Here is a 25,693-nt window from a genome sequence, read left to right as displayed (position 1 = left end):
CTGTGCACTGGGTGTGTGCATTTTGTTCTGGGATAAAGTGATGTTGAATTCCTCTGGAGGCATCAGTGCTCAGTAATGATGTTTTGATATTCTTCAGTGATATTCTTCAGTCTGGATGTTGGAGATAGCTTTGTAGAAAAAAAAAAAAAAATATATATATATATATATATATATATAAAGGCTACCGTATATTTTATATATTCAAATGTTTTTGGTTGTGTATTCAGCATTTGTGTTTCGCTTTGGTTTGCATCTTTCCTCATTTGTAAGTCAATTTGAAAAAAGTTGAATACATGTAAATGAATGTAAATGCAAGGTTGTGTCCAGTCAAGTTCCCTTTAAGAAGGTGACAGAGAAATCTATGCTAGGTATAATTCAATATGTATTACACAAAATGTTTTTTTACGTAATAAAATAATTTGTTTCATCATTCTGTATTCATCTCTATTTTATCCTTCTGTTCATCATTGCCAATTTGATATGGCATATAGGACAATATTATAATCTAAAATTATTACAATGAGAATTTTCAACTGTAATTGAGTGGTTATAAACTGACCAGAAAACAGGTTTCTTAATAATGCAGGACAAAAGGGAAAGTGGGTGTGTCTAGGAAGGAATGAGGCAGAGGAAGAGGGTGAGGAAGGGGGCAGGCTTTGCATCACTGTGGTAAAAGCGCAGACTGCAGATCTGTTTTCAGCACTTCAAACACACAGCACAGCCCATCACTGTTTCTCTTCTGAGCTCTGTGTAGATTCTTCGGATGTTTTTATTCATCAGAGGACCTTCACTCCGGTAAGTTAATGTTTATTCCCTTTTCCTGTGTCATTCCTCCGTGCTTGCTTTAGCAATGCATTTACAAGATGCAGACTCTCTCTTTCTCTCTTTGCTGTGTGGTAGGAACACTTTGCCAGCATTTACTATTAATATTACTGGTCTTATTTTATTACTGTAACTACAACATTGAGGATTATGTGATGCCACGTTTATTGTTTATCTTTGTATTTTATAAGAAAATGTGACCATCATTTGTAATGGTTTTATTTAGAAGTCTTATTCACATTGATGACAGTTATCCTACAATAGCAATGTATTTATTAAAGGCAGAATAATGGCAGGAAACAGAATTAGCTGATTCAGATTAAGTTTTCTTTACTTGGGACGTGATGGTGCCAGCAGAGAATCGTTTGAATCTCAGAGTCATATATTTAGCCATGACTCATGACTCACGCCTGGCTGCCCCGCTTCACTTTTGCCTAAATGAGCTTCTATTTTCCCTTTAGAGAATTTTACTACTAGAAAATGACAGTGTTCTCCCTATTGTACAACATCTCTGTTATGCATGCAACTTTTAACATTTTTGCAGCCCGTCCTGCAGAATCACAAAAGAGTGCAACAAAATGATGTGATGTCTGCTAGTTTTGTCAAACAATTGCGGTCAATAAGGGTGTGGGGAAAGACCTGCTCTCCAAAGGATGGATCATATTACATACATTTATGCATTTGGCAGACATAAAAGTGACTTACATTGCATTATCTTATTCATTTAGTTTCTAAGTATGTGTAATCCCCTGGGATCTAACCCATGACCTTGGCGTTGTTAGCGCCATGCTCGTACCACTGAGTTACAGGAAAGCTAATAATGCCACCTCAGCATTGAGCTGAATAAATGTACGGTTTATAAATATAAATATACTATATAAATAATAAATATACTGAAAAAGAGATCACTTTAGCTTTGAGTCAGCGAGCTATATTTTTTTAAACAGAATTCTCAGCATTCTCACTTGCTTGTGAAATGATGATAATTTATTAAAGATTATTTGTTTCTGCAGAAAAGTTGAAAGCATTGTTGAAAATGGAATCACCCCAAAGTTGTTGTAAGTCTGTAAATGGTTCTTTGCTTATAAATGTTGTTAAGAATTGTTACTTTTCAAAACACCGTAGATTGGTGTGTATGACCCTTGCTGTTATTTTTACAGGTGATGAGGGTCATAAAAACCTTGAGGCCATGAAGGCAGGGATGTTTCTGCGGAAAGTGAAGTCTCGTCTGTGGAAACGTCAACGTCACTATAAACTACAGGAGGACTGCAAGACTATCGCATATAAATCCAACTGGGCAATAAACTCTTATTCAACCTGTAAGCCCTTGTGGAACAGTATAAAAAATACATTTTATAAGATTTTGATATTGTTTTATGAAATCACACAAATCAGGGTTTTTAACTCTATAATTAGACATTTTTGGTAACATGGTTGCAATAACTACAAACCTTTAACAATAAAAACAGAATTTAAAACAGTGTTTTTGACCTCCTCAGATTAAGCATCTTTCACTGACAAATGAAATGTATATCTATTTTATACCATATTTTGTGTTTTACGGTATTTGTGTTCTTTATTGTTTTCAGTCTCCATCGGTGATGTAGAGGCTGTTCGTGAGGGGCATCAGTCAGAGACCCTCCTCAGCGTGGCAGATGAGTTTCCTGCTGAACGCTGCTTCACGCTGGTCTTCTGTGGACGCAAGGGAAACCTGGACCTTGTGGCTGAGTCAGCAGAAGAAGCTAAGGCCTGGATTCAGGGCATCAGAGCCCTCATGGAGAACATGGAGAACATGGACGAGAACACAAAACATGACCAGTATCCTTGTTACAAAAATCTCAATTTCAGCCTTTTAAAACCCAAAATCTCCTCTTCTCTTGTGGGATGTTTGGATCATTTTCAATATCATTTATAAAACAATTTTTTTTCATGGCAATCCTTGAATCACTTAACTAATCAAGGTTGATGTAGGATATAGAAAGTAATTAGTAATAAGTAATTAATTACTTTTTGGAGAGAGTAATTTGTACTGTAATCTAACTACACTATTGAATATGTAATTAGTAACTAGTAATTAATTACTTTTTCCAAGTAACTTGCCCAACACTGATTATAATAGATTTGATAAATGAGCTTGAAGCTCTATTGTCCTAAACGGTTGCTTCTGCTCAGATGGATTTCAGATTGGTTTTTCAAAGCAGACAAAAACAAAGACGGCAGGATGAACTTTAAGGAAACAAAAACACTGCTGAAAATGATGAACATAGACATGAATGAAGAACATGCAAGCCATCTTTTCAAGGTGATCATTTGTCTGCACACAGTTGCCTGCATCCATATAACACCAAAACTCTTTGATTCCTATCGTTGGCATGCTCTCACAGAAGGCAGATAAATCTCAGTCAGAGACACTGGAGCATGAGGAGTTTGTGGAGTTCTACAAGACCCTCACAGAGAGAACTGAGGTCCTGGAGCTGCTTCAGGAGTATTCAAGTGATGGACAGATTCTCTCTCAATGTGATCTGGAGGAGTTTCTTAGAGAGGAGCAACTGGAGGGCGAGAGCAGTTATGAACATGCCCTTCAGCTAATTGATCAATATGAGCCTTCAAACACAGGTAAGGATTGTTTCTAGAGGCACAATCTAAATAAAATCGGTTCACTACATCTGATAGAACTCATGATGTTGTTAGTAGAGTATGTTAGGACCTGAAATGGGTTTACCAGATAACGAAGATATCCAAAATATGTTGGTTGGGGGAGCAGTAAAGTGGTCATTTACTCAGCATTGCTGGGTAATGATTGATGATGGGTCTTCCTGTTTTCCTGCACAGCCAGAATGAATCATTGTATGTCAATCGATGGCTTCTTAATGTACATGACGTCTCCTGAGGGCTCCATCTTCAATCCAGAGCATCAAGGTCTCTATCAGGACATGAACCAGCCTCTCGCCCATTATTACATCTCCTCCTCCCACAACACATACCTGATGGAAGATCAACTAAAAGGGCCCAGTAGTGTTGAGGCGTACATCCAGTTAGTGTTCAGTTTAAGATGGTAATATGGAAGTTAGAGCAACTTAACACTATAGAGCAACTTACATTTTTAACAAAATTTAAAGGGGTCAAATGACACGGCTAAAACGAATATTATCATTTGTTTTAGATGTAATGCAATGTGTCTAAATGATTTAAGGTTCAAAAACGCTGTATTTTCCACATACCGTGCTTGTTTGTATCTCCTCTTTGCCCCGCCTCTCTGAAAGGTGCGGATTTTTAACAAAGCTCATCGCTCTGAAAAGCGAGGTGTGCTATGATTGGCCAGTTCACCAGTGCGTAGTGATTGGTTGAATATTGCAAGCGTGTGACGGAAATGTAACGCCTCTTACCGTATTTGGAACATCAGGTTCCAAAGCAATTGTACTGACAGGTACGCCCACCTTACTTGCGTATACATGTGGGCGGTCTTAGTCAAATCATACCACAAACTGATGTGGATTTGTGGGGGTGTGGTCACACGAGGTGTTTCAGGCAGGTCTGGGTGAGCATTTGCTTTTAGATAGAATGCATCTTTTGTTCCAAAACTTTAATTTTTGCAATTTTACGTGTCTAATACATGCATGGGCAACCTATAATACACCAAAGACACAGAAAAACACGTGTTCGTGCCATATGACCCCTTTAAAATAGTAAATTCAAATAATTTGATTAAATTTATTTTCACAGTGTAGGAGAGCCATGTAGAATTTTCTATATTTTATATTTTAAATGTAAATTTACGTTAGTTTTAAATCATACATTGGTAGACCCCCTCTTGAAGACCCCTGTAAATAGAGAATGCTTTGATTTATCTGTTCATGACTGTGGTTGTTTATTTGTGCTGGACTGAACCTTTAAAGGGCCCTTAAACGCTGCTGCAGGTGTGTAGAGTTGGACTGTTGGAATGGATCGAATGGGGAGCCTGTAGTTTACCACGGACACACATTCACATCTAAGATTCTTTTCAAAGATGTGCTTGCTACTATTGCAAAATATGCCTTCAAGGTGATCATTAAGGTCCCACAAATTCACAAACACACGCTGAAAATGTCAATTTGTGCGGGTGTAATCCTTTTTGTTTCCATTTTTTTTTTTAGGTGTCTGAGTATCCGCTCATATTATCCATAGAAAACCACTGCAGCATCGAGCAGCAGGATGTAATGGCTCGATATTTCAGAGACATCCTGGGTGACATGTTACTGACAACCACAGAGAATAACAGAACCGCCAGTGAACTTCCTTCTCCAGAGGTGAGCTCAGGTTAGCCATTCATTGCTTTAATACATGTTAACGATGAGAGATAGTTGATAGTTGAATTTAATGGTAGTGCAAAAAATATTTAGAAGATTTGTTGTTCTTAATGACCATCATATGAAATCTTGGATGTGACAAATCTTAGAATTTTTATGCTCATAGACTATAATGGGCACTTTTACTACATAAAACATAAAATAATCTTATACAGTATATGCACAGTGTTTATAAATTTGGTTTACATATACTTCTCTCTGTATATAAAAATAAGGTTAGAAGAAAGTATTGTAACAAAAAATACCTGGATCTTTTTTTTCTAAGATTTATTGCTATAACTATGCAATTATTTTGCATTAATATTGTAACAAATGTGATTTTACGGAATTTTACAGTTTTTTATGTAACAGTTTTTAATGTATTTTTGAAATACGGTAAAAAACGAAAGATTACAGGAAAGACCGCAAATTTACAAGAAAAACAGGGAAAATGTCATTTTACAAAAACGTTATTTTACGTTATTTTTTTACGAAAAACATTATTTTACAGTTTATTTCTGCGCCCCAGCTGCCAATTTTTTTTTTAAGATTTCTTTTTTACAGTTTATTTTTGATATATGGTAACAAAATTACGGAAAAAGACAGCTTATTTACAAGAAAATGTGGGACATTATTTTACGGTTTATTTCTGTTTCTCCAGCTTACAGAAAATATCCATTTTTAAAGTTTAAGAATGCGAAGCAGATATGTCGATGACTTTATTTCTTTTAAGGCACTTAGGATGAAAATCCTGCTGAAGGGAAAGAAGATTGAACATGAGAGCCTCACAGGTGAAGTAAGTGATGAGGATGAGGCCGCAGAAATGAACAAGGACAACGCAGCAACAGAGAGCCCACCAACAGATGAGAAGGTAAAATGTTGTGAAATTGAACATTGTGTTTTCTATTTTTTACAATGTTTTTGACCTTTTTTCTTTTTTACTTTCTGTAGAAATCAAAGCAGAATCTATGCAAGGGGTTCTCAGACCTTGTGTTCTGTAAGAGCGTACACTTCCATGGCTTTGAACATTCCTCTATCTCCTCCAAGCCTTATGAGATGTCATCATTCTCAGAGTCTAAAGTCCGCAAATATTCCAAGGAAGCAGGTCAGAAAGACTTTCTTTGTATTAGCCCAGTACATTTAAGTGGTACATTATAAATGTTTTCATTATACATTTTCCCCCATAAAGCCCTCTTATGAAGTTGTTTGTGTATTTCATTGTGTTTTTTTCCTGCTTTACCCTTAATAATATAATAATAGCTTTTCACCACGAAATGAGTACCCATACACTAAACATGTATATGTGAATAATTACAATTTGGTATAATGTATTTATTTTCCAATTCTGTTTCCACACATCAGGCCGAGATTTTGTGCTCCATAACACAAGGCAGTTGACCAGAGTGTATCCAAGTGGAATGAGGACGGATTCATCAAATTACTGCCCACAGGACATGTGGAACATAGGATGCCAGATTGGTAATCTTATTAAACCCCATTATGTCATGAGTAGTGCAGCGTAAAATAGCACGAGCATGGCAAGCAAAACATTTTCAACACTTTAGGAGATGTAAAGAGAAAGGAAACATGGATAATGTGTCGTAAAGTGGAAAGTTAATTTGAAAAATATAAAGTAATGTACTTCTGCTTTATAGTGGCATTGAACTTCCAGACAGCAGGGATGGAAATGGATCTTAATGATGGGCTATTTAGTCAGAACAGCCACTGCGGCTACATTCTAAAACCTGAGATCCTGCGCAATAGAGAGAGATGCTTTGATCCCGATAATCCACATTCACGAGACGAGTATCACCCTTTACAATTGTCTGTTAAGGTATTAGTGTTTTATAATATTCCGTCTGTCTGACTGGTTTGAGATGTCATATGTTCATTGCTCTTTTTGTGATGTTTCTGTTTTTTAGATTATTAGCGGCCAACAGCTTCCTAAAGTAAATAAAAAAGAATGGTCCATTGTAGACCCTTTTGTAAGAGTGGAAATTTATGGTGTTTCTTTGGATCAAGCTAAACAGGAGACCGAATACATTGAGAACAATGGTGAGGAAGTAAAGAAATGCTTAGAAGTGGTGCCAAGTCACTGTAAGAGAGACATGAAAATTGTTCTTGCTGGTATGAAATAATTATGAGAGTGCATTACTTGCATTGATCTTTCTATTTTTATTACCTGGACAGGATTTAATCCATGTTGGAATGAAACTCTTCAATTCACAATCCACACCCCTGAGCTCGCACTGGTGCGTTTTGTAGTTGAAGACTATGATAAAACGTCTAGGAACGACTTTATAGGACAGTACACACTTCCTTTTACTTCTATTCAATCAGGTAGGCCTGTACAGAACAGTGTTCAGATAAAATTAACACAAGAATAGAACCTGTGTTAAAAAAATCTTCTCTTTCTAGGGTACCGTCATGTTCATCTGTTATCAAAAGACGGAACAAGTATTTGTCCATCCTCCCTGTTTGTTCATATAAAAATCACAGAGCTCCAAGTTTCAGGAGTTTGATCAACGATATTTTCACAAGCAAACTTCTTAACAGCACAAACTTTACCAAAAATATATACTGTAGTCTTTAAAGTTGTCTTTAAAGGACCGGAAAGAGGTGCTGGAAATAATCTCCACAAACTAAAACAATATTTATTCACAGATACTACATTAACAAAAAAGTAAAGGAGTTGCCTTGATTTTTGAGATATAGTATTTGCTTGGTGTTGGTAGTGCCTGTTTACACTAAATGTAGTAAAAGGTCACATACTGTATATGCAGATTGTACTTGTAAAATTGTCAAATGTATGCAATATAAAGTACACCATTCTATTGTAGCAATACATGATAAAATGCATTTTGTTTTAATTACATTTTATCCACAGTAGGGAAGAAAGCATCCCGTGGTGTAGGCAACACATAATCTGAATTACTAAAGCATGGTAACAGTGCCTTTTATAAAAGACCTAAAAGCAAGTGTACATGTGAAATGACTAATTTACTCTCCCTTTGTATTAACATGCCTGGCTAAATATCACATCATGAATAAGATCTAATGTATCATAAATTCATTTTTTTCTTAAAAATGCCAATTTTTACTTTGGAAGAGAATAAACAGGAATGAATATAAAAAGTGTATGCCTATAATTTAGTGTTCAAACTGTTTTAACGCATGTCTATATGTCACCTGTTGTTTCCATGTCCCCAAAAGAAGTTTGCCCTTCCTGTCTCTCTTCTTCTCTTAATCATGACTTTTGTGTGATGCTAGAAGCCTCTTGGTCTTTACCCACACCATCTTGCACTGGCAGGTCGGGGTGATGCCTCCGAATGTGCTTTACAACCTGAAATTTCTGTTTGGCCCTGTAGGGACAGTGGAGGCAGTGAAATGGCAGCTGATTAGTGTGAGACAGGTAGTGATGACGGAGACCTGCGGGCCAGCGGAACGTCCTTTGACATTCGGAGCAAACGTAAGGCCGATCCTCGCTGTGCTTTCTCTGGTGATTCCTGAGCAGGAAGCGCGTCTTAAAAGCATTGCCGCACTTCTCACAAATGAAGGAGCGCATGTCTCTGTGACGCGTCTCCCGGTGGATGCGGAGGGAGTCGGCGCGGTTGGTGCGGTAGTCGCAGTCTTCACATGAGTACGGTTTAGCTCCTGTTGAGGAGGATAAACATTTGTGAATTTGGCAACATTACAGTAAAGATGATTTACTATTCTGCAGATACATACCTGTATGTTTTGTCATGTGGTACTTCAGCTGGTTGATCCATTTGCATTTGTAGCCACATTCTGGGCAGAGATATTTACGTTCCTCCATGTGAATTCTCATATGATACTACAAAAAAGGAAAAGCTGTTTTGTTAATTCAAACTGAAGGTCAAAATGCTGCAGAGTTCAGAGTTAGCTTTTTATGTTAATTTTAGTTAAATTGTGCAAAATGTGCTTTTGTCATTTTATTATTTATGCTGCTATATAAGTTGAATTAACTTTATTTTAGTTTAAGTTTGGTTTTGATGAATTGTTTGTTATTTTAGTGCCTAAACTGCAACTTATTTCAGTTTATTGCTGATACATAATTTGTCATTTCATTTAGTTCATTTAATTTTTATTGTAGCTTTATTAATATTTTGAATGATTTGTTTATATTTCATGTAACTTTTTTATTTTTAGTCATTTTATTTTCTTTAGTTTAAGTTTTCAGTTTTATTGTAGTTTTATTAATATTTTGAATTAGCTTCTTATATTTTTTGTTTTTATGTTAATTTTAGTTGTTTTTTTAGTTAAAAAAAATTTTTTTTTTACATTGCTATAAACATTGAATTTATTTTTCTTTATTTTCAGTTCGTTTTTTACACAGTTATACACATTGAATATATTTTTATTTTATTTTTGGTTTTGATTTATTTTGATTTCATAATTTTACTCATCTCAGTTCATTACTGAGGCAACATTTCTCATTTCATTTAGTTCATTTAGTTGAGAGTTTCTCAAATAATATTTAGGCAGATATTTGATTTGATTTACATAAATGTTTAAATATTTTTAGTTTTTGTAAACTATAATAACCTTGAAATGGTGATTTGTACCTTCAATCGTGAGGGATCAGCACATGCATATTTGCACTTCTCACAGCGATAAGGCTTCTCTCCTGTATGGGTCCGAATGTGCCACGTGATCTTCTGTTTATTCCTGGTGGAAAACTCGCATTCTGTGCACTTGTACAAGCAGGTTCCTCCATGTGACCGAACGTGTTGATCAAACACAACTTGGTGTGCGCAGGAGAAACCACAGACATCACATTTGTGAGTTTTCTCCGCGGCTGGCCCATCTTCATGCTCATCTAACATGTGCTGGACCAGAAGGAGCCTTTTATGGGTGCTGAAGGAACAAACCAAACACTGATATGTGATGGAGCTCTTGCTTTGTTTACCTGGACCAGATTCCTCTGCCGTAGCACTATTTCTAATGTCAGAATGGTCACATTGAAGATGAGTTTTGAGATCAGCTTGGCGGTTGCAGGTAAAGCTGCATTGAGCGCAAGACAAGCTGTTCGTGACAGGATGCACACGGTTGCTGTGTTGCTTAAGGGCAATGTCTGAGCTGAACCGTGCGTCGCACAGGCTGCAACGGTGGCTTTGGTCACCAGTGTGGCAGCTCAGGTTGTGGCGGCTGATGTCATTGAAATTATACGCTTTGTAGTCACAAAAAGAACAGAAATGCGTTGGCTGTTTGTCATGGATGCGCTGATGGTGCAGACGTAGCCTGGATGTGGTGCCGAATGTTTGGCTGCACAGTTCACAGCAATGCCTCCCAACACCCGTATGCATGGACTCATGAGCCTCTAGGCGGTACCGTCGTGTCGTACTAAACGAACAAAAGCGACACTGGTGAGGTCGAACTCCATCATGTTTCACTGCAACGTGCTGCTTTAAGCATCGCTCCTGTTTGCAGGTGAATGAACAGAGCTCACATTGAAGTTTGCCGGGTGTTTTTTCTCTAGTAGCATGTTTGTCCTTTCTGTGACCTTGAACGTGATGGTTTAGAGATCGTTCTGATTTGGACACAAATGAACAGTGCGGACATTGTAGTTCACCTGGTTTCAAACATCCTTTTATCTCGTGGCTTGTTAAAGCTCTCTTCTGATGGCACACAAAAGGACAGTTGGAACATGAGAAGCGTGGTTTCGGGTCTTGAGGTGTCTCTTCGTCTGCTGAATCTCTTTCAGATAAATCTTCCCCATCGTCTTCAGGATTATAATCAGATTCACTAGAATTATCCTTCAGTTCGAACTGCTTTCGGAATTGAGACAGATCTTTTTTATGTGCGTTTCCAGTGCATGTTGCACAATGACGATCTATTGTGACTTTTCTGACAGAGGAAAAATTACATTCTTTGCAAGTGTACCGACTGTCATCTTCAATGTAGCCAGAGATCTCATGATGTTCAGAGCCCCCTGCCTCACCTAGACCAGTTTCAGTGCTTTCGATTGAATCCGCTCTAATGACCTCAGAAATTTCAGGTTGCTTAGTAAAACATCCTGCATTACTTCTAATAGTAGTGTGGGTGCCTTCTTTTGAATTACTTAACTTTGATTTACTTAAAGTGTCTGAAAATGTCTTTTTCCCCCTTTGCAGTGACCGGCACTTCCTCAGTCTATGGGTTTTCAAAGAACGTTGCTGTTTAAACTTCATGCCGCAGTCCTGGCAGCATAGTGCTGCTTTTATCACATGGCAGGATGATCTGGTGTGCCGGATTAAAGCTGCCTGCTTTCTGGTTACATAGGTGCAGTGGCTACATTGGTACATGTTGTCCTGTGTCTGGACAACAAGCATTTGCACCTTGCCCTCCAATACAAGGGCTTTGGCTTGGTCTTTATCCTGCCTTCTCATGAGCTGCAGACAGGTCTCTGAAGCTGTGGGTTCTGCAGATGAGTCGAAAGTCGGGATCTCAGACTGACAGTCTTCAGAATTTTCAGGTTCTTGCCTATTATTCTCTGTTTGTGTGACCGCTGGCAGATTTTCAGAGTCACTTTGCTCATCACAGTAAGCCGTATCATCATTATCGTCTTCAGCTGCTGGTTCTGGGGAGCTCTGGTGGGTTACAAATAATGCATGAGACGCATCACAAGTTGTGTTTCCTACGCTTGCAGTCTCCGCAGACAAAAGCCTGACTTTTGTGCTACCTGTGCTTGTTTGTGATGTAAAAATTGTAGTGCAATTTTGTTCTTCGTCAGTGGGTCTTTGATGTTCTTCAGAAAGCTTACACACCTCTTCTCTTGCAAGTACATTATCGGTTTCTCCAGTAGCGGCTGTTACTGCTTCATCCTCAATATTATTATTAATAGAGATATTGGTTTGTTTCCTATTAATAGTTCGTTCCCTACATTCTGAATCTGCAGTCTGAGTTGTAGTTTTGGTGAAAAAGTTCTGCGTCAAATCTGTTGAGTTTTGTTCTTTTTCTTTCTCTGCATACCTCTCAAGCCACCCCACATCTCCGGGCACATACCCGTGCGTTTTCTTTTTGTGCAGGAACAAGCCTGTGTTGCTAAAAGTAGTATAGCGGCAAAGTGCGCAGCTGAACATGCGTGTACGGGTGTGCCTGCAGTTCTCGTGGCTGTGCAGGGCTTGCCGATGCTTTGTTGAGTAAGGACAGAATTTGCACTGGTAAACCGGAGGCTGGATTTCTACATGTGTGGAGTGCTTGAGCTGCATATGCCTGCGCAGTTCAGTCTTTCTCTTGCATGAGTATGCGCAGATCTCACAGATCAGTGACTTTTCCTGGTGACGGAGTTTATGGCTGTTTAGTTGGTCAATGCGGTGGCAACGATATGGACACTGATTACATCTGTACCTGAGAGAGATGAGAGACGGGTCAGTGAACTGAGTAACTGGGAAACATATTTACTACAAAAATAGTGAGGGACAATACCTCAGATCTCCTGTGTGCTTACGCATGTGGACGCTGAGATAATGTTTCCATTTCGTAACATATCCACATTCAGAGCACATGTGCTGTTTGTCGTTGGAGTGTGTCAGCATGTGTTTGGATAGGTACGTCTCATCACGGCATCTGAAGTCACACAGCGTACATTTGTGGGGCTTTTCTCCTGTAAATAATAATGTTTAATCATTTCATACATGATTAGTAATTCAGAAGAACTTAGAACTATACAGAAAAATATACAGAAACTATACAGAAAATGTACACATTTTAGCTCTCATCCGAAGTGAGTTGCCTTGCTGTCTATTTATCAATAAACAAAATGTTCAAATTTCAGGATTTTCCAAAGAACTAGAAGTGTCACAATATATACATTATAAATATTTTAATTATAATTTTAAATATATATATATATATATTAAAAAATTCAGCATTTATTTGAAATTTTGCTGTAAGATCAACAAACTTCTTATAAACTTTCTTTCGTTACAATTGTATTTTGAGTGAGATTCTTTGGCCAAAAAAAAAAGAGAAAACACAAAATAAACCAAATTAAAGATGCATTTAACTAATAACATTGTGTTTATTTATTTAAAAAAACTTTCAATAGATATTGTGATAATATCTTTATCTGAAATTAATTTGGCCTCAAAACAATGTACAAGTAAAAATGTGATATTGTGACAGCCCTACTGTTAGTAAACAAAAATATGTAATATTATACTAGAAAATATAATGCAATATATTAAATAATACATTTCCATATATTGGAACCAAGTGCTTATATTTTGAATTTATGAAAAGCAGCATTTTTTGTGTATTCAATATAATGTAATATATATTAACAATTTATTTTATATATTTTGTAATATATATTAAATGATTTAATATATTGACAGTTAATATACAAGAAAATATGTTTTCTTTGCGTATTGGTACATCAAACTAAGCGTACTAAGCGATTATTTTAAGTACTGAATGACATAAGTATACTCTCACCTCATTTGCCATCTGAGATTTTTTACACTAAAGTTAGTGCAATGCATTATGGGATTACCTTCTCCACAAAGGATACATGAGTTGTCTTTGAATTTAGCTAAAATGAGGTGTGTTCGATTTTGGAACAGAACATACGTATATCTCACCAGTATGCATCAGCATGTGTCTTTTCAGGACCCGTTTGTGAGCCGTCAAAAAGCTGCACTGTGGGCAGTGGTGTGTTTTCTCATTGGCATGAAAGTGGCCAATGTGTTGATCGTACTCTACAGGGTTGAGAGTGGAGAAAGTACAGAAGCTACAGCTTAGCTCTTGTTTCCCTGGATGTCCCTGTCTTTTGTGCTGCAGAAAGCGGCTTTTATTCGAGCAGGAGAAGTCACAGTGTGAGCAGTGGTAGGCCTGGTGCGTGCGGAAGTGTTTCTCCATCTCTTCTCGGCTCCCAAAAACGGCACCGCACGAGTGATGATGGCACCCTACGGCCTCAATACTGTGAGCCTCTAACGTGTGCTTTAGTAGCGTCTTCTTTTCTGTACATTGAAATGAGCAGCCCTTATTAAAGCAGAGCAATGACTGCCCCTTTTGTGTGTTGTTGTGAGACTTCATGTGACTCTTTAAAGCCCGACTTTGACTGAACTTCTTTTGGCAAGTCGGGCACGTAAATAGATCTTCATTGTGAGAGTCATCCCCTTGGTGCCCATGCACGCTTGCAAGGTGCCGTTGCAGGGAATTGCGTTCCACAGCTCCGTATTCACAAATATGGCACCGGTGAAGTTTTTGTCCGGTCTCTCTCAGCATGTGGACGCGTAGCTTACTCTTGCTGGTGAAGTAATGTTTGCAGGTGGGACACTGCAGAGTGGGATCGGGGAAATGAAGACGCATGTGCTCCATCAGATGAGAGCGAGACTTAAAGCACCGTCTACATTCTGAGCAGATGTGCGTACGAAACATGTGCTCGGTGCCCTCTTCAACATGACCTACTGAACAGGAATAGACAGGATGAGTTAAAAATTCTAATCATAACATTTATAAAGGGCATAAAAGAAAACAAGTTCAGGGTTTGTATCTACCTTTAGATTGTCCTTGGATAATGGAGGTAGACTTTTTCCCTTTTTTTGATACTTTCAATCTTTTGGCTACTCTTTTCTTGCTTAGTAGCACAGGCATATCCGTCCCTTTCGACTGAGACAAAACTACAAAAGGAATATAATAATAATAAACTTCTTATTGTCTGTGAACTGACAAGTTTGTAAGAGAGAAATAAGTTGGAACTTTAAAATATATGCTTTGAGAAGTACACTGACTAAATGTGTTTTTAAAGACCTTATAATGTTATCCATTTAAGAATAATCCATTAGATCATAACTGACCATTTAAACTGTGACCATGCATGAATACATTTGGAAATCAAATATTTTAATTTGACATAATCTGAACGCAAAAGAAAATAAAGAAAAAGCAGCCAACAAGTGCCAATAGGAACTAGCTAAAAATTTCTACTATTCATTGATTGAGAAAATAGTGCTGTAATTTCGGGTGGCTACTGTGAAGACTATAAAATAAAACACCAATTTTATGTATATTTTTCAAAGCATTTGTTGTTAATAGTTTCATTATTTTTCCAATTATTTAAAATGTAAAAACAGTACAATAAACGTGTGTGTTTATGTGTGTCAAACCTCCTGATTGTACTGCACATGATCTTTATATCAAAGATCCATACAACCGGTCTGTTATTATCAATATTAAAGTGATAGATTACCCAAAAATATAAATTCTGTTATCATTTACTCACCCTTTTGTCATTTCAAACCTCTATTAATTTCTTTGTTCCGCAGAACACAAAAGATATTTTGAATAATGTTGTTAACTGGACCCCATTCACTTGCATTGGCTTTGTGTCCTTACTATAAAAGTGAATGGGGTCCTTGCTGTTCAGTTACCAACTTTCTTCAAAATATCTTCTTTTGTGTTCTGCGGAAGAAAGAAAGTCATAGAGGTTTAATATGACAAGAGAGTGAGTAAATGATGGCAGAATTGTCATTTTGCGTAACAATTACTTCAATCATTAACCTCTACTGCTTTTATACAGTTTTACATACAGCCTTCACATTATGGTAGGTTGGATAGGATTAGACCTTTAAATTACAGACTTGAATTACTGTTTCTTTTAACTTCAGATGTACCATCTGTTGTAACATCATATCCAGGCTCTTGCTGCTCCATGTTAAATCTCCAATGAGTGAGGGATAAAACTATTACAGCATCAGGACCATGAAGTGTCTTCCATGTGAATATTCTGTATCACAAATAAAACACAGTATGATTGACTGGTTTCTTAACCCAGATTATATTTATAAAGTGATCAAATAACAAAATAAAAGGTAGCATATCTTTTGCACAGGGTTGATTTTTAGGAATGATGTTTTTATTCGTACTATAATACTGTAAAATTCTGGTTAAGCTCTTGGTTCTATGTATTTTCTGAAAAGCTGCTTTGTAACAATGCAAAATCTAAAAAAATCACTATTTACAACATTTTAACTGAAAATTGAATTAATTAAAACAATCGACAAACTTGTGACGAGATTTAACTGCAGCAGAAAACGTAGACGCAGACCTACTGCGCGAACATTTCTGTTGCATTTGCTCTGATAAACAAATAAACAACACAGAAGATGTGTTCACTTCATACAAGACTGCTGAATGTGTTTATTATAATAAAACTTGATAACACTTTTAATCAAAAGCCTTTACTCTGTTAATACGTTGTACTTTATAAGATATTAACGTACCTGCTGTTATTTGGATGGAAACGATGTGAGCGGCGCCATTTCTGTGCTTTCTCAGTTTAAGTAAATGTCGTATACATGGTGTAAATAAATCAATTTAAGTTGTACAATATATATATATAGTTGTTTAAAAAAGCAAACAACGAAAAGATCATGACTACGAAGGACCACTCACAGCGGAACTGTTGATGCGAAACATATTTCTGGCGGAACTATTTTCCTAAACAACACCGGAAGCAACACAGAGGTCGCCATGTGATTTGTCCAATTAGAGACAACGTATGGTTGCTGTAGGCAGGGTCTGCTGTAATGTAATATATATATATGATTCTGATCTTTATCACTTATTTTAAACAAGACAATGCTGTGTGAAAAATCTGCCGTGGTCTTTGTATTACCGTAAGTACTTAGAATTTATTTAATTACAAAGATAAACATTGTATGAGAACTGAACAATGATGTGATGTCAGTCTTAAGGCTTCTGCTTCTTTATAATACCACATTAACATTTAACATGTACATTTCTTCATTACTTTTAATATACGCAGGAAGAATACTGTTTGGAAAGGACAAAAATACTTTTCCTGACTGTTTGAGAGAATCTGAAGACACTTTCATCATGACCATGTCAGATTTCCTTGGAGCCCTGAAGGACAACCCTTACTTTGGGGCAGGTTTTGGGCTGGTGGGTGTTGGCACAGCACTCGCAGTTGCCAGAAAGGGGGCACAGATTGGAATGATCTTCTTCAGGAGACATTACATGATCACCCTGGAAGTGCCCAGCAGAGATAAAAGTTATCACTGGTTGTTAAGCTGGATCACTGAACATGCCAAACATACACAGCATCTGAGTGTAGAAACCTCCTATATGCAGCATGAGAGCGGGCGCGTACATACGCAATTCGACTTCCACCCGAGTCCGGGCAACCACATTATTTGGTAAGATGACTTTGTACTCTAAAGGTATACTGTAAACCTGTAAAGTTGATCTACCAGTCCATATCTCTAATAATGCTGTGTGCTTTCAGGTACGGAAGGAAGTGGATCCGAGTGGAAAGGACCAGAGAAAAACAGATGGTGGACCTGCACACTGGAACTCCATGGGAGTCTGTCACATTCACTGCTTTGGGCAGAGATAGGCAGATATTTTTTAACATACTCCAAGAAGGTGGGTAAAAGACAAATATGGCAAAAACAGATGACAAATATAGCTAATTGTTTTCGTTTGACCTTTATTCAGTGGGCTGGTTCTGCAGTTTCGTGATGATGCTGTTTGACGTATTAATTTCAAGGTGAAATTATGAACCACCTGAATTTGTGTTCGTACAGCTCGTGAACTTGCTTTAAAGCAGGAAGAGGGACGGACCGTGATGTACACAGCCCTTGGAGCGGAGTGGAGGCCCTTCGGGTTTCCAAGGCGACGACGACCTTTGTCATCCGTAGTACTGGAGAATGGGGTGGGGGAGAGGATTGTGGATGATGTAAAAGAGTTTATTGGAAATCCCAAGTGGTATACTGACAGAGGTAAACTATTACTGGATATCTACTGTAAACAACATCTATCTTTTTATATTTAAACGTAACCCATATCAGAGGAAATCCGTCCTGCGATTTACTTCTTTAGATAGCATTGTTGTATTTTGTGAAATAATAGCTTTTTTGTTTCATGTTTTAGTTCACTTTTTAAATTCAATGTCATGTTTCTTTTTAAAATGTTTTAATCAGGTATACCATATAGGAGGGGCTATTTGCTTTATGGACCTCCAGGTTGTGGAAAGAGTAGCTTTATGTAAGCACAACGTACCTTCTATACACTTCAGTATATTATAGAAGCTGTGAATTAGTAGTATCATATAATTTTATAATTGATGCTACTTCACAGTTGTAGTGTTTCTGTCATGGCAGGTAACTGCAATATGATGAAAGACACAAATGTGTAATAAGTACATTTTTATGTGATGATTTGAATAAACGATTAATTTGCAAAGTAATTTAGCCCATTAAGTGTTTGCTGTTTGCAGATTCTTTAATAGTATATTTTACAATTTAAACCAGGGTGCAAATAAATTGGTGTTTGGACTCCTGTGTTTTGTTTTTCAGCACCGCGTTGGCCGGTGAGCTGGGTTACAGCATCTGTTTGATGAGTCTCAGCGATCGCAGTCTGTCTGATGATCGTCTCAACCACCTGCTGAGCGTGGCTCCACAGCAAAGCATCATCCTGCTTGAGGACGTGGATGCTGCCTTCGTCAGCCGAGACCTGCTGCCCACTGAGAGTATGTCCCTGTTGGGGAGAAATACCACCAACTGTTGTGTTGTTGGAAACCTATTTATGTTGCCTTATGCTGTCACAAAATATCACCCCCTCTTACTCATGCAGTTTTTTACAGTGTCACTGATGAGTGAATCGCACTGAACCTGTCATGTTTTACCAAAAGGTCAAAAGAAAGCCCCTAAATTTGACTTATAGTAGATGAAGTCTGAATAAATAAAAATGTTGTATATGTATTTCTGTATCATGGTAGGATTTGTTATGTATTTGTGTGTTTTTGGACAGATCCGATGGCCTATCAGGGCATGGGAAGACTTACTTTCAGTGGACTTCTAAACGCTCTGGATGGAGTGGCATCTTCAGAGGCTCGGATTGTGTTTATGACAACTAACTTCATTGAAAGGTAAAGCCTGACATTATGGTTTCAAAGTTGTGTTGAGACTTTAATTTAGTTTTATTTCAGAATTTGTAATCCTGGCTCACTTCATCTTTTGATCTCGTTTTAAAATATGTTTTATAACAGTCACCTAGAAATATCAAATTTTTTAAATAGGATTTTCTGGGCCATTAAAAGTCATTGCCATTAAATCGAGTCAAATCTTAACAAGCAGTTGAAAAGTTACTTAAATTTATATTGTCATTAAAAACAATTTCAGCTATGCCAACAATTATATTGCAAATGATACATTTTTATCATTTATCGTTACTTTCTGTGGTTTAGGAAGAAAAGTCTTCCTGTTATTGATCATTAGGCGTCACTAAAATGTAAATATGTTCATGCAAGGCATGCAAGTCAAATTCTGCTCTATGACTCTAAGTGAGATAAGCAGGAGTTATCACAGTACATGGTTCATTTATCTTTTTATTAAAAAAAACATAATTCCTTATAGTGCCCTAAACCTTTGGTCTACCTTTTTCTGTTTTGCATGTGCTGAAGACTGGACCCGGCTCTCGTCAGGCCCGGACGTGTGGATTTGAAGCAGTATGTTGGCTACTGCTCTCACTGGCAGTTGACTCAGATGTTTAGGAGATTTTACCCTCATGAATCTCCATCTGAAGCGGAGAGATTCGCACAGCAAGCACTAGAAGCACATACAGAGCTCAGCCCCGCTCAAGTGCAGGGACATTTCATGCTCTACAAAACAGACGCAGCTGGATCTATCAAAAACATTGTAGAGATCAAGGAATGAAGAGCTGTTGAGTGAACACAGACTTTTGTTGAAAAATGATGCAAAGTGAACAACAACAAATTGATAAACAGGTAATTCTTTGATGTTCACACCGTTTGGATAAACAATTTTCTCACAACCGACAAATAAAATCCAGCTGTGAGAGGATTTGTCTTTTTTTGTGTGATGAAAAGATATCAAGCATTTAGCAAATTTCTTAAAGGCTCAAAAACCATTATGATTATAAAGAGAGAGTTCTTGCTATTCTGTTTGAATGGCCATATAAGGCATGTACAGTATATGTATAAACAGTGCTTAATTTGTAAATTCCGAGGTGCCGGAATAAGGGAGCGTGGCAGATCCGGTGTTGTACCGAATTTTGACTCCCCTACTTCTGATTTGTTCATTCACTTAGGATGCTGCTTTGTGATTGGTCCTTATCTCTAAAGCCCGCCCCCACACCTAACCCTAATCATTGTGAGGATGGGGGGTGCATAATCTGGCAGGGGTGCATTTCTCGGCATTACACCGGATCGGATTTTGGAGGTGCCCGATCCAGATCCGGCTTGTTCTGGCACACATTAAGCCCTGTGTATAAGGGACTGTATACGTTTATTATGTTATCTCATGTTGTTCTTATTCTGTGGGGCTTTTGGAATGGAATACAAAAGAAAATATTTACTTTTGTATTTCAAACAAAAGTGGATGGGACCAGCACTCCCACACACGAGATTCCATTACATCAGAGAGTGAAGGGTTAACCCGAGAGGCTTTAGCCCCACCTCCCTCTGCCTCCTAAATGAAACGAGATTGTGGTTCCCTCATTCTTCATACTGCATTCATAATGGCTTTTCAACTAGCAGTGAGCTCTGCAGGAAGAAGGATTGGTTTTGATTTGCTGAGGACTACCACAGCAGCAGTGGACATCAGAAGGGGAGCAGTGGGTAATACTAGTGCTGCTGTCACTGACCACGACAGCCACAGGAAGCTCAAGACTATAAATCATCTCCCAGAGATCAAAACCTGTAGAATGTTGTGGAGACTGTTCTTTAAAGGCTATCTGAATCGCATGCATGAGCTGCAGGTACAGAGAGCACATGTATAGTATGTTTAACGTGATGCAATCTGTATTTCAGATATGGTATTTGTTCATTATTAACTGTTATTGCAGCACTCATTGTTTCAGCTTCTTAATCATAATTAAAAAAAATATGTTCTTTACTTAATTATTCTAAAGTGTTTTCTGTCTCAAATGCTCATTGGTACATAGTAAATGATGCATCTGCCTGCCATATATATCAAAATGAGCAGTTGTTGCTTAACGAACTTGTTCTTCCTTTTTTATCTTTACAGTTATATGAAAAACAGCTTTATGGCCCTTTGTACAGAGTGAATGCTGGAAACTACAAATGTGTTTCAATAAGCAGTGCAGACTTACTGGAAGAACTGCTCAGAAAAGATGAGAAGTTTCCCTCCAGAGGGGACATGACACTGTGGACGGATTACCGTGACATGAGAGGCATTGGCTACGGCCCTTTCACAGAGTAAAAACATAACAGTCAGGATGATTATTTCTATGAATTTATTTTATTTTATACTATATTTCATTTCGATTATCTTTCCTTTCAAATTAGTTTTCTTTAGTTTTCACTCATTTACTTTTTCAAATATGTCTGATGTGGTCAATGTTTAGTTGTAACTTGGGCTGTCAAACGACTAAACGTGATTAATCGCATCCATTATAGAAGTTTGTGTTTACATAATATGTCTGTGTAGTGTGCATATAATTTTTTTTAATAAACACACATATGTATCCATATTTAGGAAATATTTACATGTATTTACTTATATTTACCAATAATTTAAATTTATATATATATATATATATATATATATATACATACACACACGCATATATACTGTATGTTTATTCATTTTTTTATTTTTCTTAAATATGTGCGTGTATGAGTATGTCTTTATAAGAAGTAGATTAATATGCACAGTATCTGGATGCGATTAATCGCGATTAATTGTTTGACAGCCCTAGTTTTAACAAGTGGCAATTTAGTTTTTTATAAAATAAATAAAAATTTAAAATGTATTATTTATAATCATGTTTTATTAAAATATTTAATAATATTTGGTTCTTTTATTTATAGAGTTTACAAAAAAATATTTCATTAATAATAACACAGATAACAGTGCTGTTATTGAAAAAAAAGTTGAATAACAGCAATGTTATGTTACATGTGATTACAATAGGCTTTACAAGATTGTGTACCACTGCCAGGAGATGTAATGAGGCCAAAGTGCATTTGAAAATGAGGGAAAACGTTAGCTATGTGGTGTTATCTCAACTTTATAACTATTCTGTTGTGCTGTTTTGCCTGTCTTTTATTATATGTTTATTAACAGAGAAGGAGAAAAATGGTACAACCTGCGTACAGTGCTGAACAAACGTATGCTGCATCCAAAGGACTCGGTTCAGTATGGAGATGTAATCAATCAGGTGGTCACAGATTTCATCATAAGGATTTACTATCTGCGTGAGGTCAGCCCCACTGGTGATCTGGTCTCAGACTTGGCCAATGAATTTTACCGCTTCTCTCTTGAAGGTATTCACATGCAAAATAGCTTGAAGAGATGAGCTTGATTTGTCATATTATTTGTCATATGTACAGAATGTCATTGACAATCTGTAGCTACATTGAAATGCTTGATGCAAGGCTCATGCATTCTACAGCAAATACAAGATACTTATATAATGTAAAGGACAGAGTAAAACTCACAGATAAACACAGAATAAAATATAATAAACATATGCCTAATATGTACATTGATATGTTAATATTTAAGCAAAATATATGCTACAAAATACATGTCAGACTGTTATAAGCAGCCCGCTGTGGTTGCCAGGTTGGAGAGTATAATTCACATTTTGCAACATAGGTTTCAACTTGGTTCCTGGCTACCGTTAGTTAGAGTGTTACATAACAAACTACATTACAGTCTTGTGTCATCATTACAGTTAATGTGTATATTCATTCCCATCTGTAACGGACGCAACACAATAACTGTCTCAGTTTCCAGGATCTCTGTGTGAAAAGGGCTTATTTGGCTTACGTTTTGACTGTCTTTTTTCTCATTCAGGGATATCAACCATTTTGTTTGAGACACGAATTGGTTGCCTGGAGAAAGAAATTCCTTCCGAGACACAAGATTTTATTGACTCCATTGCACGAATGTTCACCTACAGCATGCCTGTGGTGGTGCTGCCAAAGTGGACGCGCAATTACTTGCCATTCTGGCAACGGTACCTCAATGGCTGGGAAGGCATATTTAAATTTGGTAAGCTTTTTTGTGGTGGTCTTATCATCGTAATCAGGTATTTGACACATATTAGAGTAGGAAAAATATAGGTAGTGCTTTCCAGCAATTCCTGGATGCTGATTGGTCAATATTATTATTGGTCAAATACAATGCAGCTTCATTGTGCAATATGCAGCACTCATTGATCATATTTTTGTTGCATATAGTCACATTCTGTTACTATTTACATGACACGGACTTCTACAATATACAGCACAGGCACAGCCTCTCGTACCTTATTCTGTAGATATAATTTTTCATCAGTTTATGGTTTTGCCTAGCTGCTAAACTGATTGACATGAAGATGGAGGCCATTCAGAAGCGTGTGGATGCAAATCAGGAGGTGGCTGGAGAGTATCTTACCTACTTGCTTTCCAATGTCAAGATGTCCAGTAAGGACATTTATGGAAGCATTGCTGAGCTGCTGTTGGCTGGAGTGGACACAGTAAGAGAAATTTACTTTAGCTTGGACCATTTGAAAAGGTTTAATGTGATAGTTCACCCAAAAATGAAAATTCTGTCGTCATTTACTTACCCTCTTGTCATTTCAACCCTTTATGACTTTCTTTCTTCCGCAGAACACAAAAGAAGATATTTTGAAGAAAGTTGGTAACGAACAGTACTGGGCCCCATTCACTTCTATTGTATGGACACAAAACCAATGCAAGTGAATGGGGTCCAGTTAAAAATCTTCTTTTGTGTTCTGTTGTGAAAGTCATACAGGTTTGAAATGACAAGAGGGTGAGTAAATGATGACAGAATCTTAATTTTTTTGGTGCACTATCAGAAGACAATCAGAATTCATGAAATGGCTCCCAAAAATTCAATTCAGTTTTATTTATATAGCGCTTTTCATAATTTTGCATTGTTGCAAAGCAGCTTTGCATTATAGGAAGACACATTATTGACTTACATTAAAAATGTATGAAAGTTATTTTTGCACTGACATTTCCAACTGAGCATTGCAATAGAATTTTACTTCATTTTCTATAGACTTGTTTTATCGACAACGACGACCAAAAAAATGTCTGAAATTTTTTTTAAATAATATATAAAAGTATGTTTATTATTGTTATGATCCATTGTTTCCATTCTCTCTGTTTCTTTGCATTTTCTCCTTTAGCTTCTGTACTAACCTTTTTTACTCTTCAAACTTGGCATTGCATAAATTGCTTGTGATTTTCAACACTTGTAAGTTGCTTTAGATAAAATGTCTGCTAAATGTAAAGACAGTTAAACAGTGTATGTGCAAGGTAATTGTTACACAGCCTAATAATTATTTGTAAGGTCCTGCTGTTTTTTATGTGCTAGACCTCAAACACTATGATGTGGGCCCTGTATTTGCTCTCAAGAGACCCAGCAGCACAAGTTGCTCTATATGAGGAGGTCAACCATATTATAAAGGATGACAGAGTGCCAACAGCGCAGGAAGTGAACAGCATGCCGTACCTAAAAGCTGTCATTAAAGAAGCACTAAGGTAGAGCATTGCACATGAACAGTAATTTTGGCTTCATTACAATGTGTTGAATTCTTTTGGGGTTACTTGTACAGATGTATCTATATGTCTACTGTATATGTAAAGTGAATTCAGATCAATTAAGGCACTTTTTTACATTAAGATATGTAACACTAAGATAATAAAAACACTCATATATAATTTTCTCGTCAGAATGTACCCTGTGGTCCCCATGAATGCTCGTATCATGACAGAAAATGAGGTAGTCATTGGTGGTCACTTTTTCCCTAAAAAGGTGAAATTTTATTATTTTCATCCCAACTGTTCTTAAACTTCTGAACATTTAGAAATCAGCACAACTTCATCAATTGTTTCTTTTGTACAGACAACATTCACACTTATGCATTATGCAATCAGCAATGATGAGAAAGTGTTTCCAGAACCAAGGAAGTTCAAACCTGAACGATGGCTCCGAGATGGCAGAGCGAGACCAAACCCATTTGGCTCAATCCCGTTTGGTTTTGGAGTCAGAGGCTGTGTTGGTCGTCGCATTGCTGAATTGGAGTTGTATCTGGCTGTGGCGAGGGTAAGAATCAGTTGATGATTGATTTCATGCTACATATTTAAATGATTTATTTGATTTATTGTGCTTGTTGAATGTATCTTTTCCTTTTAGATAATCAAGTTGTTTGAGATCAGACCAGACCCAACTATAGGTGAGGTTCAAGCACTCAATCGCACAGTGCTTGTGGCAGACAGACAGGTCAACCTTCACTTTGTGGAAAGACAGAACACACCTCAGTCGTAGCTAAAGAAGACTACACATTGGGCCTCAATGAATAATGAGAATTTTTACCTCTTTGTGTGAACTTCTCCTCTCTTTCTATGTGATATGTTGTGCTTTTGAATATGCAATATAAAGGATACAACACTGTGAAAAATCAGCTTTTATTTTGTATAACCTTTTCATAACATTTTTCTTCATGCATTGTATTTCATTATGCTGATATACATTACATATTAATGTATTTTATGAATTTGAATAAAAAAAATCAAA

General features: G+C 37.1%; 4 protein-coding genes across 5 annotated transcripts; 3 read left to right on the top strand and 1 right to left on the bottom strand.

Moving 5' to 3' along the window:
• Positions 1-683: 683 nt before the first annotated feature.
• Positions 684-7,683, top strand: plcd4b (phospholipase C, delta 4b). The gene is made up of 16 exons (XM_057336524.1): positions 684-795; positions 1,836-1,880; positions 1,983-2,141; positions 2,412-2,640; positions 2,995-3,124; positions 3,207-3,438; positions 3,655-3,856; positions 4,719-4,863; positions 4,956-5,108; positions 5,881-6,018; positions 6,099-6,252; positions 6,510-6,626; positions 6,803-6,981; positions 7,070-7,202; positions 7,338-7,487; positions 7,566-7,683. The coding sequence occupies exons 2-16, from the start codon at positions 1,859-1,861 to the stop codon at positions 7,667-7,669; spliced, it is 2,247 nt and encodes a 748-aa protein (XP_057192507.1). The 5' UTR covers positions 684-795; positions 1,836-1,858; the 3' UTR covers positions 7,670-7,683.
• A 699-nt stretch (positions 7,684-8,382) lies between these two features.
• Positions 8,383-16,541, bottom strand: znf142 (zinc finger protein 142). 2 transcript variants are annotated; one of them, XM_057336522.1, is made up of 8 exons: positions 16,376-16,541; positions 15,767-15,879; positions 14,651-14,773; positions 13,733-14,560; positions 12,576-12,753; positions 9,734-12,497; positions 8,877-8,982; positions 8,383-8,801 (listed from the first exon to the last, which is right to left on the bottom strand). In XM_057336522.1, the coding sequence occupies exons 2-8, from the start codon at positions 15,804-15,806 to the stop codon at positions 8,395-8,397; spliced, it is 4,446 nt and encodes a 1,481-aa protein (XP_057192505.1). In that variant the 5' UTR covers positions 15,807-15,879; positions 16,376-16,541; the 3' UTR covers positions 8,383-8,394. The 2 variants fall into 2 exon arrangements, with proteins under 2 accessions (XP_057192505.1, XP_057192506.1); XM_057336523.1 differs by having other exon boundaries at positions 13,733-14,557.
• Positions 16,542-16,618: 77 nt separating this feature from the next.
• Positions 16,619-19,993, top strand: LOC130556085 (mitochondrial chaperone BCS1). Its single transcript, XM_057336777.1, has 8 exons — positions 16,619-16,771; positions 16,921-17,311; positions 17,401-17,540; positions 17,702-17,896; positions 18,098-18,161; positions 18,473-18,645; positions 18,927-19,044; positions 19,579-19,993. The coding sequence occupies exons 2-8, from the start codon at positions 16,992-16,994 to the stop codon at positions 19,829-19,831; spliced, it is 1,263 nt and encodes a 420-aa protein (XP_057192760.1). The 5' UTR covers positions 16,619-16,771; positions 16,921-16,991; the 3' UTR covers positions 19,832-19,993.
• Positions 19,994-20,142: 149 nt separating this feature from the next.
• On the top strand, positions 20,143-25,636 carry LOC130556084 (sterol 26-hydroxylase, mitochondrial-like). The gene is made up of 9 exons (XM_057336776.1): positions 20,143-20,894; positions 21,164-21,354; positions 22,226-22,425; positions 22,961-23,158; positions 23,461-23,624; positions 24,491-24,657; positions 24,850-24,931; positions 25,022-25,222; positions 25,313-25,636. Exons 1-9 carry the CDS (start codon positions 20,610-20,612, stop codon positions 25,442-25,444), a joined length of 1,620 nt encoding a protein of 539 aa, XP_057192759.1. The 5' UTR covers positions 20,143-20,609; the 3' UTR covers positions 25,445-25,636.
• The last annotated feature ends 57 nt before the right edge of the window (positions 25,637-25,693 follow it).

This window comes from Triplophysa rosa, linkage group LG6, assembly GCF_024868665.1.
Source record: "Triplophysa rosa linkage group LG6, Trosa_1v2, whole genome shotgun sequence".
NCBI lineage: Eukaryota > Metazoa > Chordata > Actinopteri > Cypriniformes > Nemacheilidae > Triplophysa > Triplophysa rosa.
This window is presented reverse-complemented; position numbering and strand designations above follow the sequence as displayed.

Excerpts from the sequence above, each read along its gene's own strand:
- plcd4b (XM_057336524.1), top strand. The coding sequence starts at position 1,859 with ATGGAATCACCCCAAAGTTGTT. Across the intron at positions 3,439-3,654 it reads ATATGAGCCTTCAAACACAG|CCAGAATGAATCATTGTATG; the intron begins GTAAGGATTGTT and ends TTTCCTGCACAG. Across the intron at positions 5,109-5,880 it reads GTGAACTTCCTTCTCCAGAG|GCACTTAGGATGAAAATCCT; the intron begins GTGAGCTCAGGT and ends ATTTCTTTTAAG.
- LOC130556085 (XM_057336777.1), top strand. The coding sequence starts at position 16,992 with ATGACCATGTCAGATTTCCTTGGAGCCCTGAAGGACAACCCTTACTTT. Across the intron at positions 17,312-17,400 it reads CCGGGCAACCACATTATTTG|GTACGGAAGGAAGTGGATCC; the intron begins GTAAGATGACTT and ends GTGTGCTTTCAG. Across the intron at positions 18,646-18,926 it reads AGACCTGCTGCCCACTGAGA|ATCCGATGGCCTATCAGGGC; the intron begins GTATGTCCCTGT and ends GTTTTTGGACAG.
- LOC130556084 (XM_057336776.1), top strand. The coding sequence starts at position 20,610 with ATGAAACGAGATTGTGGTTCCCTCATTCTTCATACTGCATTCATAATG. Across the intron at positions 23,625-24,490 it reads TGTTGGCTGGAGTGGACACA|ACCTCAAACACTATGATGTG; the intron begins GTAAGAGAAATT and ends TTTATGTGCTAG. Across the intron at positions 24,932-25,021 it reads GTCACTTTTTCCCTAAAAAG|ACAACATTCACACTTATGCA; the intron begins GTGAAATTTTAT and ends TCTTTTGTACAG.
- znf142 (XM_057336522.1), bottom strand. The coding sequence starts at position 15,806 with ATGGAGCAGCAAGAGCCTGGATATGATGTTACAACAGATG. Across the intron at positions 12,498-12,575 it reads AAGCACACAGGAGATCTGAG|GTACAGATGTAATCAGTGTC; the intron begins GTATTGTCCCTC and ends CATCTCTCTCAG. Across the intron at positions 8,983-9,733 it reads CTGATCCCTCACGATTGAAG|TATCATATGAGAATTCACAT; the intron begins GTACAAATCACC and ends CCTTTTTTGTAG.